This window comes from Talpa occidentalis, unplaced genomic scaffold (genome assembly GCF_014898055.3).
Source record: "Talpa occidentalis isolate TD23 unplaced genomic scaffold, MPIMG_talOcc4v2.1 talOcc4.2, whole genome shotgun sequence".
Lineage (NCBI taxonomy): Eukaryota > Metazoa > Chordata > Mammalia > Eulipotyphla > Talpidae > Talpa > Talpa occidentalis.
In genome coordinates this window covers 142,449,587-142,469,286 of record NW_023602073.1, presented here as the reverse complement: position 1 = coordinate 142,469,286, position 19,700 = coordinate 142,449,587, and the positions used below count along the sequence as shown (strand labels likewise).

General features: G+C 49.3%; 1 protein-coding gene across 12 annotated transcripts in view; it reads left to right on the top strand.

The window, feature by feature from the left end:
• Positions 1 to 19,700, top strand: part of SYTL3 (synaptotagmin like 3) — a 74,256-nt gene that overhangs the window by 34,182 nt on the left and 20,374 nt on the right. For 11 of the 12 annotated variants that reach the window (XM_037520577.2, XM_037520579.2, XM_037520574.2 and 8 more), the window contains 5 exons: positions 5,856 to 5,907; positions 7,976 to 8,051; positions 9,568 to 9,646; positions 12,601 to 12,725; positions 19,280 to 19,414. In XM_037520577.2, the coding sequence (XP_037376474.1) occupies positions 5,856 to 5,907; positions 7,976 to 8,051; positions 9,568 to 9,646; positions 12,601 to 12,725; positions 19,280 to 19,414 (467 nt within the window). The remainder of the gene's footprint in view (positions 1 to 5,855; positions 5,908 to 7,975; positions 8,052 to 9,567; positions 9,647 to 12,600; positions 12,726 to 19,279; positions 19,415 to 19,700) is intronic. The other variant, XM_037520583.2, reaches the window with a different exon arrangement.

Genomic DNA, 19,700 nt, shown 5'->3' with positions numbered 1-19,700 from the left:
CTGTACCTCTGGCCTACATCTAGTTCCTCTATGCAAAAAAAAAACAAACAAAAAAACAAAAAACCTAACACACACACACACACACACACACACACAAAACAAAAACAAAAAACCCCAACAGTTTAAAAACAAAACTAACTCTGTGCCCATTCAACAGTAACTCCCCCACCCTCTTGCCAGACTCTGACAACCACTCTTCCACTTCTTGTCTCTATGAATTTGATTATTCTAGTAATCTCATAGTGGAATCACAATATGTTTGTCATTTTGTATCTTATTTCACTTATGATAAAGTCTTCTAGGTTCATATGTGTTTAAAAAGAACTCCCTTCTTTTTAAAGGCTGAATTGTGTCCCATTGTATGGATATACCACAACGGTATATGGGTGGTTACCTTCCCACCCATCAATGGATGCTTGGGTTGTTTTCACCTCTTGGCTCTTATGAATAATGCTGCTGTGAGCATAGATGTACACACAATCCCAGAAGTGGAATTGCTTGATCTAATGGTAATTTTATGTTTAATTTGTTGAGAAAGTGCATGCCATTTTTTTCTGCAATGGCTGCCCCATTTTATGTCCCCATGAGAAAGGCACACAGGTTCTAATTCTTCTGTATCCATGTGAATGCTTACTATTTTCATTTTTTAAATAATAGCCATCATAATGTGATGTCTTGTGATTTTTTTTTTTAGTCATCCAATTTGTTGGCATTTGTTGTATGTTAACAAGCTGGCATTTATTTCATTTTGTGCATTGATCATTTTTTATGATTTGATATACACGGATATTGTGAAATGGTTGCTACAAGGCGGTTTGTTAACAAGTGCTTTCCCTCATACAACTACCACTTTGTTGTTATGGTGAGGATAGCTGCTCTATGCTCATAGCAACTTTCAAGGACACATTGCCACATTGTTACCTCCAGTCACCTTGGTGATGATACATTGGAGCCCAGACATATGCATCTTAGAACTAGAAGTTTGTACTCTTGACCATCTCCTATTTCTTCTGCTCCTCAGCCTGACAACCAACATTCTATTTTCTGAGTTCACTGTTTCTTTGATTCAGCACATAAGTGAAAATATGTAGTATTTGTCTTTCTCTGTTGGCTTATTTCACTTAGCATGATGCCTTCAGGTTCCACTTATGCTGTCACACCTGGCAGGATTTCATTATTCTTTATGGTTGAATAATAATCTGTTGTGTGTATATATATATATATACACACACACACACACACACGTATACGTATGTACAACAGATTATACATATGTACGTACACACATACATATATGTGTGTGTATATGTGTGCATGTGTATATATGTATATAATCACCTTTTCTTTGTTCATCTGTTTGTGGATACTTAGGGTGTTTCCATGGTTTGTCAATTGTAAATAATTCTGTAATGAACGTGGAAGTGCACATATTTCTTTGAGATAGTTATATCCTCTTATTCAGGTATATACCAGGAGTGGGATTGCTGAATTATATAGTACAATAGTTCCATTTTTAATTTTTTGAGGAATTTCCACACTGTTTTCCATAGTGGCTGTATAATTGTGGTGTTTTGACATGCATTCTCCTAGTGATTCATGATGTTGAATATCTTTTCATATGCTTACTGGCCGTCTGTATGTCTTCTTTGGAGAAATGTCTATTCAAGCCCTTTGCCCATTTTCAAAACTTACTACAAAGCTACAGGAATCCAGGCCCTGATATAAGAGCAGACGAACAGACCGATGAAGTAGAATACAGACCCCAGAAAACATTTTCATAGGTCGTCAAATGATTTTCAACAAGTGTGTTAATATCATTCATTGGAAAAATGAGTCTTTTCAATAAATGATGCTGGGAAATCTGGATGGACACATGTAAGAGAATGAATTTGGACCCTTACCTAATGCCGTATAAAAAATTAACTCAGTATGGATCAAAGACCTAAATCTTTAAAACTCTTAGAAGAAAAGAAGACATCGGCTTTGATGATGATTTTTTTAGATATGATACCAAAGGCAGAAGCAACAGAAGAAAAAATAGACAAACTGAACTTGATCAAAATGAAAGACTTTTGTACATCAAAGATCACTATCAATAGAGTAAAAAGGCAACCCATGGAATGGGAGAAAATATTTGTAAATCACATAACTGGTAAGGATTTAATAGCCCAAATCTTTTGGTTGGAAGACTCTGAAAGCCCCCGATAATTGAAAAAAAAAAAAAAAAAAGCAATCATGCTGAGAAGGAGTTTATATCATAGTCAATAAACCTAGGCCAGTCACCAGCAGCCATAAGCATACCTTCTAGAAGAGTCACTGCCCATCCTGGATGACTGTTATTAACATGGAAGCCATCCAGAATTCCTGCTGATAGAATGTACGGAGCTTAATTAAAGGGGAAAATTATTTTCTCTCTTGTGCCTAAACAAAAGAGTAATGGCTAGTGGCAGGATGACACTGGATGAGAGATGCTTTCTGCCAACAGGCTCATAGAGCTGCTGTTATTAAGTTGTGCTCGCCTGGAAGGCATTTGTTGCTGATTCATAGTCGAATGCTTTATCTTTTCCTATCCATCCTGGGGTAGTGTCTGAACCCCAGTGCTATGGAAGCTCAGAATTTCTCTGAAGGGCCAAAATATAACTAAGGATGACTCTGGAACCCAGCTCTGAAACCGTCTGTGACTGGATATCATGATTATTTTTTCACCTTCTGTTTTGCACATATGATTCAAAGATTGGTTTAAAATTGTATTGTTCTAGACTTTTGCTTTCTTGTTCAAGAAAAAAAAAGTCCTAAAACATACTGTGATTATCCAACACCCCTGCTGCCCCTGATTTTACTCACTTTTCTTCTGGCATTTGGAGGCTACTCAAGTTCCTGTGTGGGCCAAACCTTGGGACGGTGACACGCAGCTGTGCAGGTTGAGCACTGCGCGAGGGCCAGCCCTCAGGATGGTGACATGCAGGGTGCCGCGTCTCAGCAGGTGCTGCTTGCATTATAGACATCCCAGATTTGTTGTGATGATTTTCTGAAAGATGCAGCAAAGCGTGCTGTTTGAACAGAATTAAGCTAGGCTGGACGCAGAGCACCTTGAGGAAGGGCAAGCGGCATGGTTCCCATGGCAACCCGACCTGTGTTTTGCTTTGGGCACATCCAAAAGTCCTGGGCGTGTTTCCTACCTGGCTGCTTCTGCTCCAGGGGCACCAGCAGAGAGCTGACCATGGGCCAGGCCCCCCTTCTACCTGACTGCCCTCTCTGTTGGCTCCACAGCTGGACCGCACAGGGCTGCAGGGCGGATTCCAATGCTGCGGGACCTCAGGAGTAGGAGGGGACGTCAGTGATCATGTCTTAGGAGACTAAGCCACAGATGTCACAGTTCAGGCCCGGAGCCCTTCAGCCCAGGCCGCTGGTGCGAGAGCGCTTGGGTGGCAAGGAGGGGCCTCCTAGCACCCACGGGCCACACTTGTCCCTCCACCTGTTTCTCCCTCTAGCCATGAGGCTAGAATGGGCTTTACAGTTTTAAAATGGTCTAAAAAGTCAAAAGAATATTTATCTGTGACCTAACACAGTAAGACTCAAACCTCAGTGTCCGTCGAGCGTTATCGGAGCACGCACGCTCTCCTGCTTTAGTGTTGTCCCCCGTGGCTGGGGCTGTGCCAGGGCCGAGCTGCGCGCTGGGGACGCCGAGGGCGGGGTGTGCCCAGGAGTGACCCGTTTACTCCCGGGCCCGGGCGAGGGCGTGACCCCCGGAGGACAGGCCCGCGCGCCGCCGGCCAGCAGGGGGCAGCAGAGAGCCGCGCACCAACCCGGGGCCTCGGACGGGCCTGGAGGGAGGGCCAGGGGGCGCGAAGCTGAAGTTTAGGGTGGAGAGATGGGCCCAGGTGGAAATCCCGGGCCTTGAGCGTGAGGAGGGCGGAGGGAGGGGCGAGTGGGGTGAGTGTTGCTGGAGGGGAAAAGGCAGGGCTGCCCTTTGGGCCAGGGGGCGGGGAGGGGCTCCAGCCCGAGGGCCAGGGAGGCCAGGCCTTGGTCTTGAGGTGAAAGCAGAGGGGGGCACGGAAGGACTGGAGGCGCTGGGGTGACAGCGTGGCCCTGGGGGCGGGGGCTGTCCCAGGGTGGCTGTGCTCAGCAGTCCAGGGGCCAGATGACTGCGGCTGCAGAAGCCCAGGGGCCGGGGCCAGGGGCTCGCCCATCCGGACTGCCCCACAGGACCACAGCCCAGCAAAGTGTCACTGTTTCCCTCTGTTCCCATAAGTCTCAGCTTTCACCGTGGGGCAGCGTTTGGGTGCCCTGCTGTTCCCGCCAGTGGTCCTGGCAGATGAGGGATTTCACCTTTATTTATTTATTTATTTTTGCAGCATTGTTCATTTTTAAACAACATTTGCTTCCCCCCACCCTCAGGTGCAGCCGCCATAGAGTTTCCTTCCCCAATGCTCCCCGTGCACCATCACCTCAGTCCCCTGGGCTCCTTCCTCCCTGTCACCCCTCTCCCGCCTCCTCCCCTGCAGGATGGCTCTGATTTATAATTGTCTGATTTTGCTTTGTTGTGTTTTGTACCGTTATTATTTTTTACACTGATGTCTTATTTGGTTCCCCTGTATATGAAACCATCCAATATGTTTCTTTTTCTTCTGGATTATTTCACTGAGCATAATTCCTTCTACAGCAGTCAAAAAAGATAAACGCATGCCATTCACAGCAACGTGGATGGATTTCACCTTTAAAAGCTGGTTCTTCTAGTTTAGTTCTCTGCCTCCAGGCCATTTTGTCCCGCCCAGAGAGAAAGAGAAATGATTCTTAGTGGGGGCAGGGATGCTGGCAGGCTCCTTTCATAACCCTGACCACATCTGAGCTTCAGAACCCCAGGAAAATGCACATGGGCAGCTCCAAATCTGAGGTAGGATTTCAGGGCCCAGGTGCTCCCTGAGGCCAGGCACCCCCGCTCCCAGCCCAGCCCAGCCCAGTGGTGGCCCCCCTCAGGTTTGATCCCAGAGGCTTTCTGCCCCCTCCCAAAGGCCTCCATCTTGTTTTCATTTCTCCTACTCTGCTTGTCCATTATCATGTCTTATGGAGGCGATACCAACACAGAAGTGGGCTGGACCTTCCGAACACACAGGACAGAAGCGGCACTGCCCCCAACTCAGGTCTGGGGTGTGGACTGTGTGTGTCGGGCAGTGGTCAGGTGTCCACCCCTGCCTATGCCCTCACCCCTACCAGGCCTGGGGCCATGAAACATGGTGTTCACAGAACTATGGCCATGTAGAGAGTTACTTTGGGGTCTTAAGACATCATCAAATCCCCTTTCCTTGAAACAAAAGGAGTATTATGTCAGCTGCAGTCTTCTTTAGGAAATTATTAGCCGCTATAACTAGAAATAAGATTACATTTTTTGAAAGATTAATTTAATCCCCATAACAAGGAGCACTTAAAGGAATAGTCATTTTAATTATGAAATGTTTCCAAACAACAAAAAGCTGCTTGAGTTATTTTTCAAATGACCCAGCTTCAGAAAATCTAATCCCCACATCAACTTTTAATAAAAGCAGTCTTTTCCAGTAATTATGATCTCTTACTTTGTGTGAATGTTTAGCAGCAGTGTTAGTGGAATGTAATTTATATAACATAAAATTCACCTACTTTAAGTGTGCAATTGAATGATCTTTAGTAAATCTGGAGGGATGCCTCCATTATCACCGTCTAGCATCAGAGCTTTTCGATCACTCCGACATGCTGTATTTGATTTAAACCACAAGAAGTGATGTTAGAAAAAATAGTGATTTTAATTTACTGCTTCCTCTATTTGCATCATCGCAGTTACAGTCTTACTAATAAATGACCTTTACTGATATCTTTTCCAGGCAAACACGAGACAGCTGGGGCAAAGCTCTTGCAATCTTATCAGAAACTGAGGTGAGTGCTGTAAAGGACAACCTGTCCCAGGCCCTCCAGGCTGGAGCCCAAGGATGCTGGGAAAGAACTTCTAGATCTCTAGAATTGCAGAAGTCAGTGCTTTGGAATGCAACCTTTTTTCCTTTAGTGATAAAAAGAAATTCAGAGGTGCTTTCCGATTTTTATAGGAGCTGGTCTGGTATCTTCTCACTAAAGGTCTTCTCTTGTTTCTTAAGCTCTCCTGACATCTTGAAAGGAAATGAAGTAGCATTTTCGAAGGCACATGAAATGAAATTCTAGGCCAAGAATTTGCTGTTGTGGGTCATTCCCATAGCCAACATCTTGCCCCGTGCCTGACACACCTCAGAGACTTTTGTGGAAGAAACTCAGGTGTTGCTGAACAACGTTCTGAGCAATGTTAACTTCCTTACACAGAATTCTAGACACCCAGTGTTCTTGAGGCTGACAGTAATTCCACCCGCAGTTCACTGAATTCATTAAAGTATTACTAAAAGTTCCTCACTGGTAGCAATTTTTTGGCCCATGATGAGATTTTCCAATCTCAGAGTTTTTTCATTTTTTACTCCCCCATTTTTTCCCATTTCTTTTAGCCAAACTTCTAATTTCTTGCATGGTAGATTTTTTTTTTTAATGTTTGTAGAGGTGACATTGACATGGTGTAGGTTCACATCTCTACAAATGTATGTTATCACACCACACCCATCGCCAAAAGCACCCATAATCCTCCACCACAGTCTGCTGGGCCCCCTCCCCCTTTGCTCCCCACCTTCCACCCTCCCTCTCTGGTAACTTCTATAGTCCACACATGAGTGAAATCATCTGGAATTTGCTTTACTCCTTCTGACTTGTTTCACTTAGCATCACACCCTCCAGATCCATTCATGTTTTTGCAACTGGCAAAATTTCGTCTCTTGCTCTTTCTTTTTTTTTTTAAGATTTATTTTTGTTTATTTATACAAGCACTGGGTACAGTCAGAAACGCGGGAGGGTGAGAGAATCCACCAGAGCCAGAGCGGGGAGCAGCAGAGAAGGCAGAAGGACCGAAGTACACTGCTGAGGGGAGCAGCGGGCGGCAGGAGAGGTCTGCGCGCCATGTGGGACCCTCCTCCGGTGGCCGGGGAGCAGCCGGGGATCGAACCGGCGCTGCAGAGGCTGCGGGCAGCTTCGCAACCCAGCGCTCAACCGCTGCGCCACTGGGGAGGCCCCTCTTGCTCTTTCTTTTTTTTAATGGCTGAGCCATATTCCATTGCTTATGTATACCACATCTTCTTTCCCGACTCCTCTGTCATGGACACTGAGGCTATTTCTATAATGTGGCCATTGTAAACAGGGCTGCAGTGAACACAGGAGGGCTTGTCTCTTCTGCATTGGCACCCTGAGGCCTGTCTAGGAGAGGGCTTGCTGGATTGTGGTAGCTGCTTACATCCACCATTTTTTGGCACTTCTGCTCATGTGGTTTCCACTGGGAGAACACACATGTCCTTATGGGCCTCACACGCGATGTCTCGAGCAGCCACACAGCTGGGCATTGTCCACCATTCCTTCAAGAACATGTGGATGGATCGGGGTGGGGGAGAATAACAATAAAAAACACAACAAAAAAAAACTAAACAGACAACTATAAATCAGAGACATTCTGCAGGGGAGGGGGAGGGAGAGGGATCAAAATGAGGGCAGGAAGAGCACAAGGGACCATGGAGCTGGTGCACAGGTGAATTGGTGGTGGGAATTCTATGGGGACTACACCTGAGAAAAGAAAGCAAACATTGTAAAAAAAATGAGCAGTGATGTAAAATATAAGTAAATAGATTATTTTAAAAAAGAACATGTGGATGGAAGCATCCAGATGTTGAACAGCTTGGCGTTCGTTGTCCACGTCCACGTACAGAGGGTGATGCCCCTCGAAGAAGCATGCCGTCAAGGCTGCTGGGCCCCATCGAACCACTGAGGAAGTTAAGGGGAAAAAAGGTAGAGAACGTGCATCATCAGTCACGGTGAATCTGGTATGTGTGTAAGGCTAATGCGTGCACGTTCCCAACTGCTTTCTTATCCCTGTGTTTTTCTTCAGCAGCAGTATTTCCGTGGTGCCTCCTACCCCGCCTCCACTCAGTGAAAGCCAGTGCAGCGGCAGCCCCGGCAGCAGGGTAACGTGTTCTGCTCCATGTGCTTCCTGGGGGTCAGGGCAGAGATAGAGAACTGAGGGCCTCATGGCAAAGGGACCCAACTTTCACTGCAGGGGGTCATGCAGCCCAGTCAAACGGAGGCCCCCACTGAGGTCCTTTGACAGCTGCACCTGCCCAGCATCTGGGCTTCCACCCAGGACCATCTGCATGTCCGAAACCCCTCTGCCTGCACCTGAGTCCTCTTCTCTTGCGGTGTCATCTGCTCTCTTCCCTACTGCGTGCTGTGCCTTCGTGTGGGACGGGGCTTGGGGCCTGACAGGCTGCGGAGCGTCTGAGGGCTCAGGGGAAGAAAGAGGCAATACAGGTTGACTCACAGGTGCATGAGACACACAGGTGTGGGAGTGCCTGTGGGATGGATGTGTGTGTGTCTTTGGGTGTAGTCCGTGCTAAGAGAAAGTGCACCATTACTGTATGAAGAAATGGGCCGCATGAACCTGGGGTCCTCACATGGGAAGTGGAAATAATTATACTCCTCTGGCTTGCCACCCATGGCCTCTGTGAGAAATTATGAAATAATGTCTGTGCAGGTGCTTGGGAACTGTAATGTCAAGGAAACATATGATCTTGGTTATATTTGTTATTATTCCGTGAATTACAGGGAGTAACTATATCTGTATGAAAGAGGATATACTAGTGAGAGACAGAAAATATGTATGTTCCCTTACCAATTGCAGATGGAGACCCGAGGGTGACCTTCAAAATCCAGCACTACTTTGTCTGTGAGATTTTAAATTCTCAGATGTTATTCCAGCACTGGTTTGCTCAGGACATATTTACTGTTGAATGAATGGTTAGATGGATGGGTGGGTGAGTTTTGGATGCATAGATGGGTGGAGGGATGGGTGGGTGGGTGGGTGGATGGATGGATGATGGGTAGATGGATGATGGACGAATGGATGAAGAATGGATGGATGGATGGACATATGGGTGGGTAGGTGGATGGATGGATGAGCCTTGCAGAGGGAAGTGATCTCCTTTCTGCTGCTTCCTCTTCCTTTTTCTTCTCTGCTTTGGGAAGTGGGATTAGCCCTTGGCTTCCGGCTAGTTGTGGTCTCAGCTGCTGAGTCACGGGTGTTCTGCTCGTGTTGCTGTCTCCTCGGTGTAGAGTTGGGTGGGGCCATGAGAGAAAGGTCATGAAAGCAATAATTTACTTGTGTACAATCTTTGAGCCAATGAAACGTCAGTTATTATTTCTAGCAGGTGGTTGTTACCTTGTCAGAAATCGTGGGTGACAGCCCTTCCTTTAATAACTCAAGGAGAAATGCCAAGTCAAGAGGATCCCTACCTCTTGAGAGGATGGTGCCCTCTGCCCTGCAGACACGCCTGCACACACACCCACAGGCGCCCTGGCCCCTCGCACCCATGCCGGCACACACACACTTGCACTCATGGGCCAGGGTTTGGGGATTGCCAGCCTGGGGCAAACACAGGTCCTCAAACATAATTCTCATTCTCTCTCCTTCTGTTTCTGTTTTAGTTGCAGGAACTTGGTCAGTTTAAAGGATTTAATAAGTCCTTGGAAAATTTGTTTCTGTCTGTTACCACCCACATGAAAAGTAAGTGGATCCCCTTCCATGTGCCCGTCCCACTACCGCCGGGCTGGCCAAGCCCCCTGGCCAAGGCGCTGGCAAGAGGGCTGCTCCCTCTGTCTCTGGCTCCTGGGGAACACCTCTGCCCCTCCCCCTGCAGAGCAGGTAGATTCCCTGGGACGGGAGGAGTCCCCTTAGTCTCCTGACTGGCTCTGGCCACTCCATCCAGCCCACACCCACCTGGCTCTGCTCCTGAGGAGGGGAACTGGGCACAGACATTGCCACTAGATCAGTGATGCGATTCCAGTGACTCAGAATCCAGAACTTCTGGGCCTGACTGGGGCCAGTACCTGCCATGTGCATAGAACTCTTGTCTCTGCCTCCTCTCAGTAAACTGACTCAACCAGCAGGAACCATGCAGTCTGCAGACATGCAGAGCCCAGAACTATCAAGGCTTCGAATCTGGTCTCTTTCTTTCTCCTCAGATATTCGTTACCTATTTCTCTTAAAATGCATGTCTGTGAGAACAGCCCTCTGAGGTGCCCCTAGCAGCCCAGGCATGGAGGGGGGTCCCCAGGGACCCGAGTCCTCAGGGTCCCCTCTCTGTTTCCCTCAGGCTCCTCCCCATCACGCCTGCAGTGGCTGTAGATTGTCTTGACCCTGTGCCTGCCTCTGAGACAGTTGTGTTTGGTGGGTGTTGCCCCCCACTCCCACGAGCCTCCTCTGAGCTGTGGCATGACGGCCACGGAAATCAAAGCACCATTTTTCAGAAAAGCAATGAAATCACGGGAGTCTGGCCCCTCTGCTTCAGAAGGGGGAGCAGCAGACTCTACACTGCCCCTTTGCTCATGCAACCTGCAAATTTAAAATTCACCCTTTGTTCCGCTGGGGTCTGGGATGACTGCCACCCTCTGGCCTCAGTCTGGGAGCTGGCTGATGTAGCGGCGCCAGCTCTGGGCAGCTGGCTCTCTTCAAACGGACACTCTTCTTATGGGAATGTCTCCGTGTCTCTTTCCAGAAGCGCTGCCTCTGCCCAAACCCTGGTTAATGTGCTCCCTGCCCCCTGCTGCCACTCTGCACTCACGCAGGGGTTGTAACTCTGACCAAGGCAGGAATATGTTGCATCTTGTCCCACTGACGTGCGCTGGGACGCGGCCACAGATGGGCATGCTCAGGATGCTTGACCCCAAAGCTGCCCCTGCACATGCTCATGTCTGAGACGTGCCCATTCAATAGGCACGGTCACAGTGTCATCAGCACAGGGCATCCGAGAGCAGAGCAGTGACCTCTTCCTCGGGACACCAGCTGAAACCCGCCACCTGCGCCCCCTCCCGGCCTGACCAGGTGCCACCGCCTCACAGGTTCAGCACAGGAGCCCCTCTCCTGGGAGGGGCGCCGTGCCAAGCCCTTTCCTGGGTGCTTGCTCCCTTTCTGCAGGCCCATCCCGCCCGTCTCCTCCCGTCCCCACACCCACATCCTGCCTGCGAGGGACACAGGCTTCTCAGGGCTGATTCTCGTGTCTTCAGGTCTTGAGCTGTTTTGTCTGTGTCCCTGTCATCTTCTTTGCTGCCTGGGCCCTGCAGAAGGGGGAACCAGGATTGCCCTGAGGTCTGCAGGGAAAGGCTGGGTGGTTTCGGGAGCGGACCCCAAATCCGACCTCCGGCTGCTGGGGTTCCAGTGGAGCCAGGTCAGCGGGAGAAGTGGGCTGTTCTGGGCACTGTCGCTGCATTTCCAGATTTCAGCATGACTGCCCCTTGGAAGGAGGAGGAAGTGAGACCAATCGCGTCCTGCCTCACACCTGCCTCTGCGTCGGGCTCTTCCTGTCCCTCTGCATCCTGCAGTGCCCATTGCAGGTTGCTTGGCAGAGCCCGAATGCCTCAGTGAGGCTTGTCACCTGTCTGTGAACATAAATGGAGCAGACGGAGCCCGGGCTTTGGGGTGCACAGTGAGCCATGGCAGGGGCAAGGGCTGCTTCCAGCTGCTCTGCCTGCCACAGCCACCCAGGCTGGGGTGTGGCCATAGTTTGCGTGTTCACCACCTCAGAGGACCTGGTGTGTGCTCACACCCCTCTGGCTGCTGGACACTGAGAGATGCCCCAAAGTTTGCACAGTAGACTTGAGAACAGTATGGATGGTAGTGAGGGCCCAACATCCTGGTGGGAAAGTGAGTGCCCTGGGCTCTTGGGGGTGCCTTGCAGGGTCCTGTCTAGAAAAATGAGGCCTTTGCAGACCCACTGTGCAGGAGATAGAGGCACAGCAAATAAGAGCAAAGAATAAGAGTTCAAGGGGTGATGAAGAGAGAGGGGTGCCCCGACTGGGCTGTCCAGTAGGGTCACCCTAACCGCAGAGGGGTCTTACAATGGGCTGCTCTGAATGAAAACACATCAGATTCCAAAGGTTTGGCCTAGAAACAGTAAAAAAAATTACATTAGCAATTTTAAGAGCAAGTTTCTATTTTAACAATATTTAAGATGTATTATGTTAAATAAAATAGTGTTAAAATTTTACCTTTTCTTTTACCCTTTTAAATGTGGCTACTAGAAAATTTGAAATAATTCAAATTCAAGGGAAATTTTCAAGGTTAACTTAAGTCATTAGACCCCAAATTTTACTTTACCTCTCTTCAAAGAGGCACAAGAAATGGTATTTAGTTATGAAATTGTTACGAGCACTGCCAAGGAAGCTGGTGGTTTGTTGGGCAGCCCATTGCTACTGGTGAGGGGACATGAGGGAGGTGGGGGGCCCCCAGAGCAGAGCAGCCTGGCCGGAGGAGGCGCCCTTAACTCTGTCCTGATGGTTCTGCCATCGGTGGCCACAGACTTATATTTGAGGGACCTGGCTATGTCCCCCATCCCCTGCATCTGGGACAGTCCCCGTGCCCCCAAGCTCCTTCCTGCCTGGTTGCAGGGAACCTTGGAGCTGGTGCCCCTGGCTCCCTGGAGCTGTGTGTTCCCACCTGTCATCCTTGCATTTATTTTCTAGAACTCTCCAAGTCCCAGAATGACATGACCTCTGACAAGCAACTCCGAGCTGCGGGCTCCGGGCGGTGTGCAGGCCAGACGGACAGACGGAGCCTGTCGGACACTGCCATCAACGTCTCCACCAGGGTACTCCCCGGGGCCGCCTGGCCGCCACAAGCTTGCCTCTAGCCTGTCTTCTCTGTAGATTTACTTTCCCTTTTATAGCAAAATCCAAAGCAGCTGAAAGCCTAAAGATCAAGCCCCGAAGGTCGGGAGGCCTGGCCAAGGGAAGGTCAGAATTTAAGATTGATTTGGGAAACTGTCAGAGCAGGAAAGACCCCAGCTTCCTTTGGAGTCCCTGGGGCTTCTGTGTGTCCTCCTGAGCTCCCCGATAGCTTCAAGGTCATATCAAAGGTCAAAGGCTCCCTGAGCCCCAGATGGACCAAGTTCTTCCCAGGGTCTGTGAAGACCCATCTGGGGAGCGAGAGGCTGTCCTGCTTTCCACTCGCGCAGCCTTGGGCGCCGTGGGTCCTGGTCTCTGACCGAAACTACTGAACTCATAAGTGCTGCATGACCCCCCAATTCCTGAGGGAGACTCTCTGGGTGTCTAGAGCCCCCCTGATGAAGGTGTTTAGGGCGCTGCTTACTCTGGCTTTCCACAAGGGTGAACCAAGCCTGAGTAGCTGCCCTGGGGGTGGGGGTGCGAGAACCAGAACTTAGAATCAGAGAGCCTGGCCTCCAGCCCCACTGAGGTGACCTGGCCTTGCAGGGACTGTCCCCTGGCTGCTGCTTGTCCGTGTGACGGCCTGGCTGGCAGGACGTGACGGGGTCCCTTGTCTGCAAGTGTGGGCTCTGCTCAGGACCCTCCTGCTGGGATGTCCACACTCTCAGGATTTCAAATCTTGCTTTCACCCACCTACCCACTGCCCATAGCTTGGGCATGTCACGGGGTGGAGGGGAATTCCTCAGGAAGCACCTCCACCCTACCCCGTGAAAGGAGAACATAAACTGGTCTGCTGAGGGTTCTTGTAAGGACACCTGCCCCCCATTAAATTATCAAATTAGGGTATCTAAATTGCCAGCATCTCTGTGATGTGCCAGGCTCTGTACTAAAAGCTTCACCTGCACTATCTCCTGCTGTCCTCATAACTGTTAAGCTTGGTATTTGCATTTGGCCTATTTTCCAGGTAGGGAAACTGAGGCTTAGGGAAATCAAGTCAATGCCCCTGGCTCTGTAACGGGAGCATGGTGGGCAGGCTTGGTTGGGAGGCTGAGCCCTGAAGCCTGGAGTCTCCACTTCACTGTGTCACTGGGGTGTGGTGGAAATGCAGATTTTGCGTGTGTGGCTCTGGGTGGGAGATGCAGAATCTCAAATGCTAAGGGGCTCCTGGGTGGGCAGGGGACACTGAGGCGCGTATGTACCTCTGGGTCAAGCGTCCAGAGTGTGTGAAATGTCCTTGGAAGGTCTCTGACCCTCAGAACTTCAGCATGTCCTTCCCTGGGCTCCCCAGGTCCCCCACGACACCCTCTGGGCAGCCTCCCTGATTCCTAGAGGCACTCACGACCCCCACTGTGTGTGCCTACGAACTAAGAGCGGTGCCTGCTGGGCCGATGGAGCCAAGGGGGGGTGTGAAGAGGAATGGGGAGGGGCGCTTGTGAAAGCCCCGCCGTGTGGGTGCGCCCCCTCTGTCCCCATCACTGCACGTACCTCCAGGACAAGCCTGTAGCTTGGGGTCGCATCGTCTCCGTACCCCACCTGGCATGTTTTGAGGAGTCGTGCAGTGCTGTGTTTATATGGCCATCAAGGCCTGACCTATAAATGCTAAGTAACTGTGGGGTTGGACCCTCAGGAGGACACCTTTAAGCAGGACGTTTGTCAGCCTGCAACCCCACGGGCCTTGCTGGGGAGCTCGCAAAGTGGCGGGTGCACTTGCACTGGGGCCTTCGTGGCATCTGGCCATGGCTCCCTCATGCGGTGCCCTCTTGCAGGTGGCTGCGGGACGGCACAGCAGCAGCAGGTGAGCTCCTTAGAGCCACATGGTGACCCTGGGAGGTCAGCTGAGGAAGCAGCTCGAGGTGCTGCCAGCTCCCTTCTCTGACCATTGGATCTGAGCCATGGGTTCTAAAAATGCCCTTGCAAAGACCCTCAGTTTGGGCATTGGGGCCAGACTCTTCCAGAGAATTCTTCCTCTGACATTTCATGGGCATTCCACAGGACTTTATTCTGCTATTTATTAATGCGTGGTTAATCTATGTTACCTATAAACACGCGCACACCTGTTAAGCAGGAAGGAAACAGAAAAAGCTCTTGGAAAGGGCTAGCTCTGAGTCCAGCGCCTGAGGACAGAGGCAGGGAGGGAAACTGTCATTGTCAGCCCCTTGTGCTATGCTGTTTGCCCGGGGGCCTGAAACCCAAAAGCAGCCGACCACCGGGGGCCTGGCTCGCCTGCTGCATCTTCTCTCCCTCTCTACCTGCTGGGCGCATCTCAGAGGCTGAGTGGAGGAGGAGGCAAGGGCGTTGGGGTCCGGTTGTCCAAACACTAAGGTTGAGGGCAGCTGATCTTTCCAGGGAAGGTGGGAGCAGCTTCTGCTTTTCAGCTGGAATTTAATCTGCTCAGAGGCAGTATTATTGGCCAAACCCTCTAAATCTTTCTCTGACTTGATACCCAAGTCAGTTTTTGCTATAAGGCAACCCTCAGGTGGATTCCAGAGGCAGCGGTGGTGGCTCTTCCTTCTCATTTCCTATGTTCTTTTTCTTTTCTGAGGCCAACAAAACCAGAAAGTCACACAGTGTGTGGGGCCACAGAGTCCATATTGATGAAGGCAAATCCGGTGCTTATTGACCTGTCAGCCTGTAACATTCAACTGAATGACCTCATTCAGGGCAAAGCCTTTTCTCTGCAATCTGGCCCAAACTAGTGACTGGAATACCGGGGAAAATGGCCCTTCTCAATCATGGCAGGCTGTCTGGGCCTTGATGTCCAGGAACAGGACGTTGAGACCAAGTCCTCTGGGAAGGCCTCCTTACGGGAAGAGCTAAACACAAAACTTGGAATTGGGCTTAGTCCATTAAACTAGGCATGTTCTTCAGAATGGTATCAACTTCGAATCATTTTAAAATATTTATACTTGCATTTAAGCCCGTTCACGCTTTGCCAGGGTCCTGAAATATTTAAAAGTACAGTTTTCCCTAGCTGCAAGCTGGCCACGCCATGTGACTGCTGTGATAAAGATCACTCTCTCTGTTCCTTTTCAGAACATTCTGTCATCAATTTTGTTATGATTCACAAGCCACATTGCCTTCAAGAAGACTAGCTGAATGATTCTGTGCTGAGCACATAGGAGGCAGCAGGCCTCATATTGCTGTTTGGTTTCATGTCCTCACACACGGTTCCACGTGGAATCTTCCGCGTTTGGCAGGACCCTCCCTGACCCTGCTCCGAAGGTTGAAGGGTTTCTCTTGGTTGCTAGTTCCTCCTCCTGTCTCACAAGTGGACCTTCCTTCCCAGGCGAGCCCCCTGCCACGCACCTCAGCACTTCCCTTCTCACTCTCCTCTGAGACCATTTCGCTTCGACCTCCCAATAGTCCCCAATCACAGGGGTTGTGGTAGCATGAGCTGCCAGGAAGGCAAGATTGCGGGGTTTCCATGGGGCTCCCCTGTGGGCAACACTGCACCCCACTTCCCTCCTCCTTCTCCTCCTCTTGTCCATGTTTTCTGAATTGTCACTAGCGTGCAGGCACAGATTTTATTATACAGGCGAGCAATATGTCCTTTTTTAAATTAAGGAAACCAGCGGAGTTAGGGTGGACGGTGTCAAAAGCGACAGCGTGACTGAGGATGCTCCACACCAGCCACTGGCGCGTCCATTGGGGCGGGGGCCTGGGAGATCAGACCCCAGGGAAGAGAGGAACCCAGGGGGGGCAGGCACGGCAGGAGCGGACCTCAAGGGTCGCAGACATCCTCAGGGACTAGGGCCCTAGGGGAGAATGCAAGCGCTGCCACCCTGAAAAGTGAAAACATCTGGGCCATTTCCTGGTGCCTAAGAATAACTAAAAAAATAGGCAAAGTTTAAAGATTCAGCCTGCCACTTCAAATTGGAGAAGGGTGGAGCTATTTAACTGTCCGAAGCCAGCAGTGAGTTGTTCTGCCGTTGTCCTGTTTAGTCATCCACAATACCGTTCCCATATATAAATCAAATGTCAAAATCGCTTTCTCAATCTCTAAGAACGAAGGAAAGAGAAAGGAATGAGAACGCGTGTGCGTGACCTGACACTGCTGGGAGTAGCTGTGATTCTGATAAGGACACCCTGGCAGATAGCAAAGATAAATAACATTCAAAAGAGAAAACAGAAAGACCAGTCAAAACTCAAACACATTCAACCGCAGTTGAGCGTTGAAAGGTTGCAAATTCAAATGATAGAAAGCTTTTTAACTCTCGAAATACCCAAAACTTGGAAACAGCCCTAAAGAGAATAGGGCAAAGTAACTGCTCCCATAGGCAGCTGTCAGCAAAAAATAAAATAAAAAAACAAAAAGCAGCAGCTTCTGGAGTCTTCCCCATCAAGCTGTGCTGATGACACCGTCCATCAGAACTGCGTTGGTTTCCTTAATTTAAAAAAGGACATGTTGCTCTCCTGTATAATAAAATCTGTGCCTGCACGCTAGTGACAATTCAGAAAACATGGACAAGAGGAGGAAAAGGAGGAGGGAAGTGGGGTGCAGTGTTGCCCACGGGGGAGCCCCATGGAGACCCCGCAATCTTGCCTTCCACGGCAGCTCATCCTACCACAACCCCTGTGACTGGCTTGAAATTTTTCACATTTGTAAATGCGTTTTGCTGTTTCTAATGGCTACATTTGAGGGCTGTAATTTGTGTTGCCAAGTTGCCCTCCGCTAGGTGACTCAGTTTATACCGCCAGAAGCGGAGCAGCCCCTTTCCAGCTTTCCCGCCAGCCCTGAACGTTATATGTTCTGTTTTGCTGTGCTGATTTGACAGGCGGTTTAAAAAGCTTGCATCAGCTCTCATTTCAGACGAGCGGGTGGTGCTCGCTTCTCCTTTGGGAGCACTCTCCATTCTTGAATTCCCCTCTTCCTCCCTGGCCCTTTCAGTCCTCTGTCTCCTCCACTGTCTGGACAATCCCACTCCGCACTGTGTGCTCTTGAACTTGTGGCTGGTTTCTCTGCTGGTCTCTTGAGGGTCTGTGGCTCACACCTACCTCTGGTGCAGGAGCACCCTCCGGACCTGACCAGAGCACTGTCGCTCAACCGGGGTCTCTGCCCAGCCACCCTCTCACCCCCACTCAGCTCACACTCCCACTGAGACCCCCGGGTGCTGCCATCAGTGCGAGCTGTGCCTCTCCTCTTTGACTTGCTGGATCTCTGTTTGATGGAGTGTCCGTCTCCTAATTGGTAGCGGATTCTCCAGAGCTCTCCCTCCCCTTCCCTCCTCCACCCTCAGCACTCTCTCCCTTGCTGCTCTCATCTCCCCAGCCCAGCACCTAGAGTGGCAGGCAAGGAGAGTGTTGCTTGACAAATACCTAGTGGAACTGAGTTGATGTTCTAGGGATGAACACGTAAGATAATTTAGAGGTAACCAGTTCTTTCACTTTTCCTCTAATAGTCTTGGTTTTTTATTCCTGGAAATCAGGACGAGAGGACTATTCTTTTTTTTTTTATTTATTTATTTATTTATTTATTTATTTTTTATAGAGGCATGCTTTTTATTTATTTGATACATGCACTGGGTATAGTCAGAAGCGCGGGAGGGCGAGAGAATTCACCAGAGCCAGAGCGGGGAGCAGAGCAGGCGGAAGGACCGAAGTACACTGCTGAGGGGAGCAGCGGGCGGCAGGAGAGGTCTGCGCGCCATGTGGGACCCTCCTCTGGTGGCCGGGGAGCAGCCGGGGATCGAACCGGCGCCGCAGAGGCCGCGCGCAGCTTCGCAACCCAGCGCTCAACCGCTGCGCCACCGGGGAGGCCCGAGAGGACTATTCTTGAGTTTCCAAATTCTGCAAGCCAACATCAAAACCTAAGGTCTCGATTTGCAAACTTTGTGTTATTAACTGGAAAGAAATTTTCTATTGTGTTTATCGATCTAGAATAGCATTGTCCAATAGAATTTTCTAGCTACTGCCACACATGGCTACTGAACACTTGGAATTAACTATATTTGTTTTTAATAAATTGCAATTTAAATTGAAATAGCCCCACAAGGTTAACGGGTACCATATTGGGAAGTACAGCTGTAAACACTATAGAAGTACCAACTACTAACAGAATTTGTATAAAATTTAAGCACATATTTTGATTTTATTCCTTTTCTCATGTGTACATTAGAACTAAAATTCTGCCTACCAGGCTAAATATTACATTTTATATGATGAAATGCCAGCATCATTATCAAACTCAAAATACAGACTTCAATTTCTTTAAGATTTTACTAATCTGTAGGTAACCTTCCCCCTCCCGCCCCATCACTGCTCATGAAATACATTTGATGGTGTCTGCCTCGGGATCCCACTACTGTGTGCATGTGCATGCGCAATTATCCAAAAGGAGTGTGCCCAGCATCCAAGAGCCTGTACATTGGTGCCACCAGGTCACACAGGGATGCAGGCCATGTTTGTCAAAGTCACCACACTTGAACACAGTCATGCTGGAATGCAGACTATATTATTAACTCTGTATTTCCTTTTACAGAAGGTTAGTGCACCAGCCATTCTGCAGCCTGTCAATCCAGAGAGTCCCAAACGCCCTACCAGCCCTGTTTTGAAGCCAGAGGATCTCTCATCCAGTCCAGTGTCCAACACTTTATTCTCAGGAGGCTTGAGACATGTGAGTCTCACCTAATGCTTTTGATATACAATGTGTGGTTAGTATCATGACATCGAATTGGATGGGTGGGCAAGGGTGGCATAGATTGAAAACTGGGGGATCTGGCTATACTTTGATGGTGGTCTCTTTCTTATATATCTTATCATGAATGTTTTCATGTAACATTAATAGCAATTAACTATAAAATAATGGTATCTTTGGATGAGAAATTTTTAATTTTGAAATTTCTCTTTTATGGTTATTTAGTGTTCTGTGTACTCATAACTCATGAAAGTAGTTGTCTGTT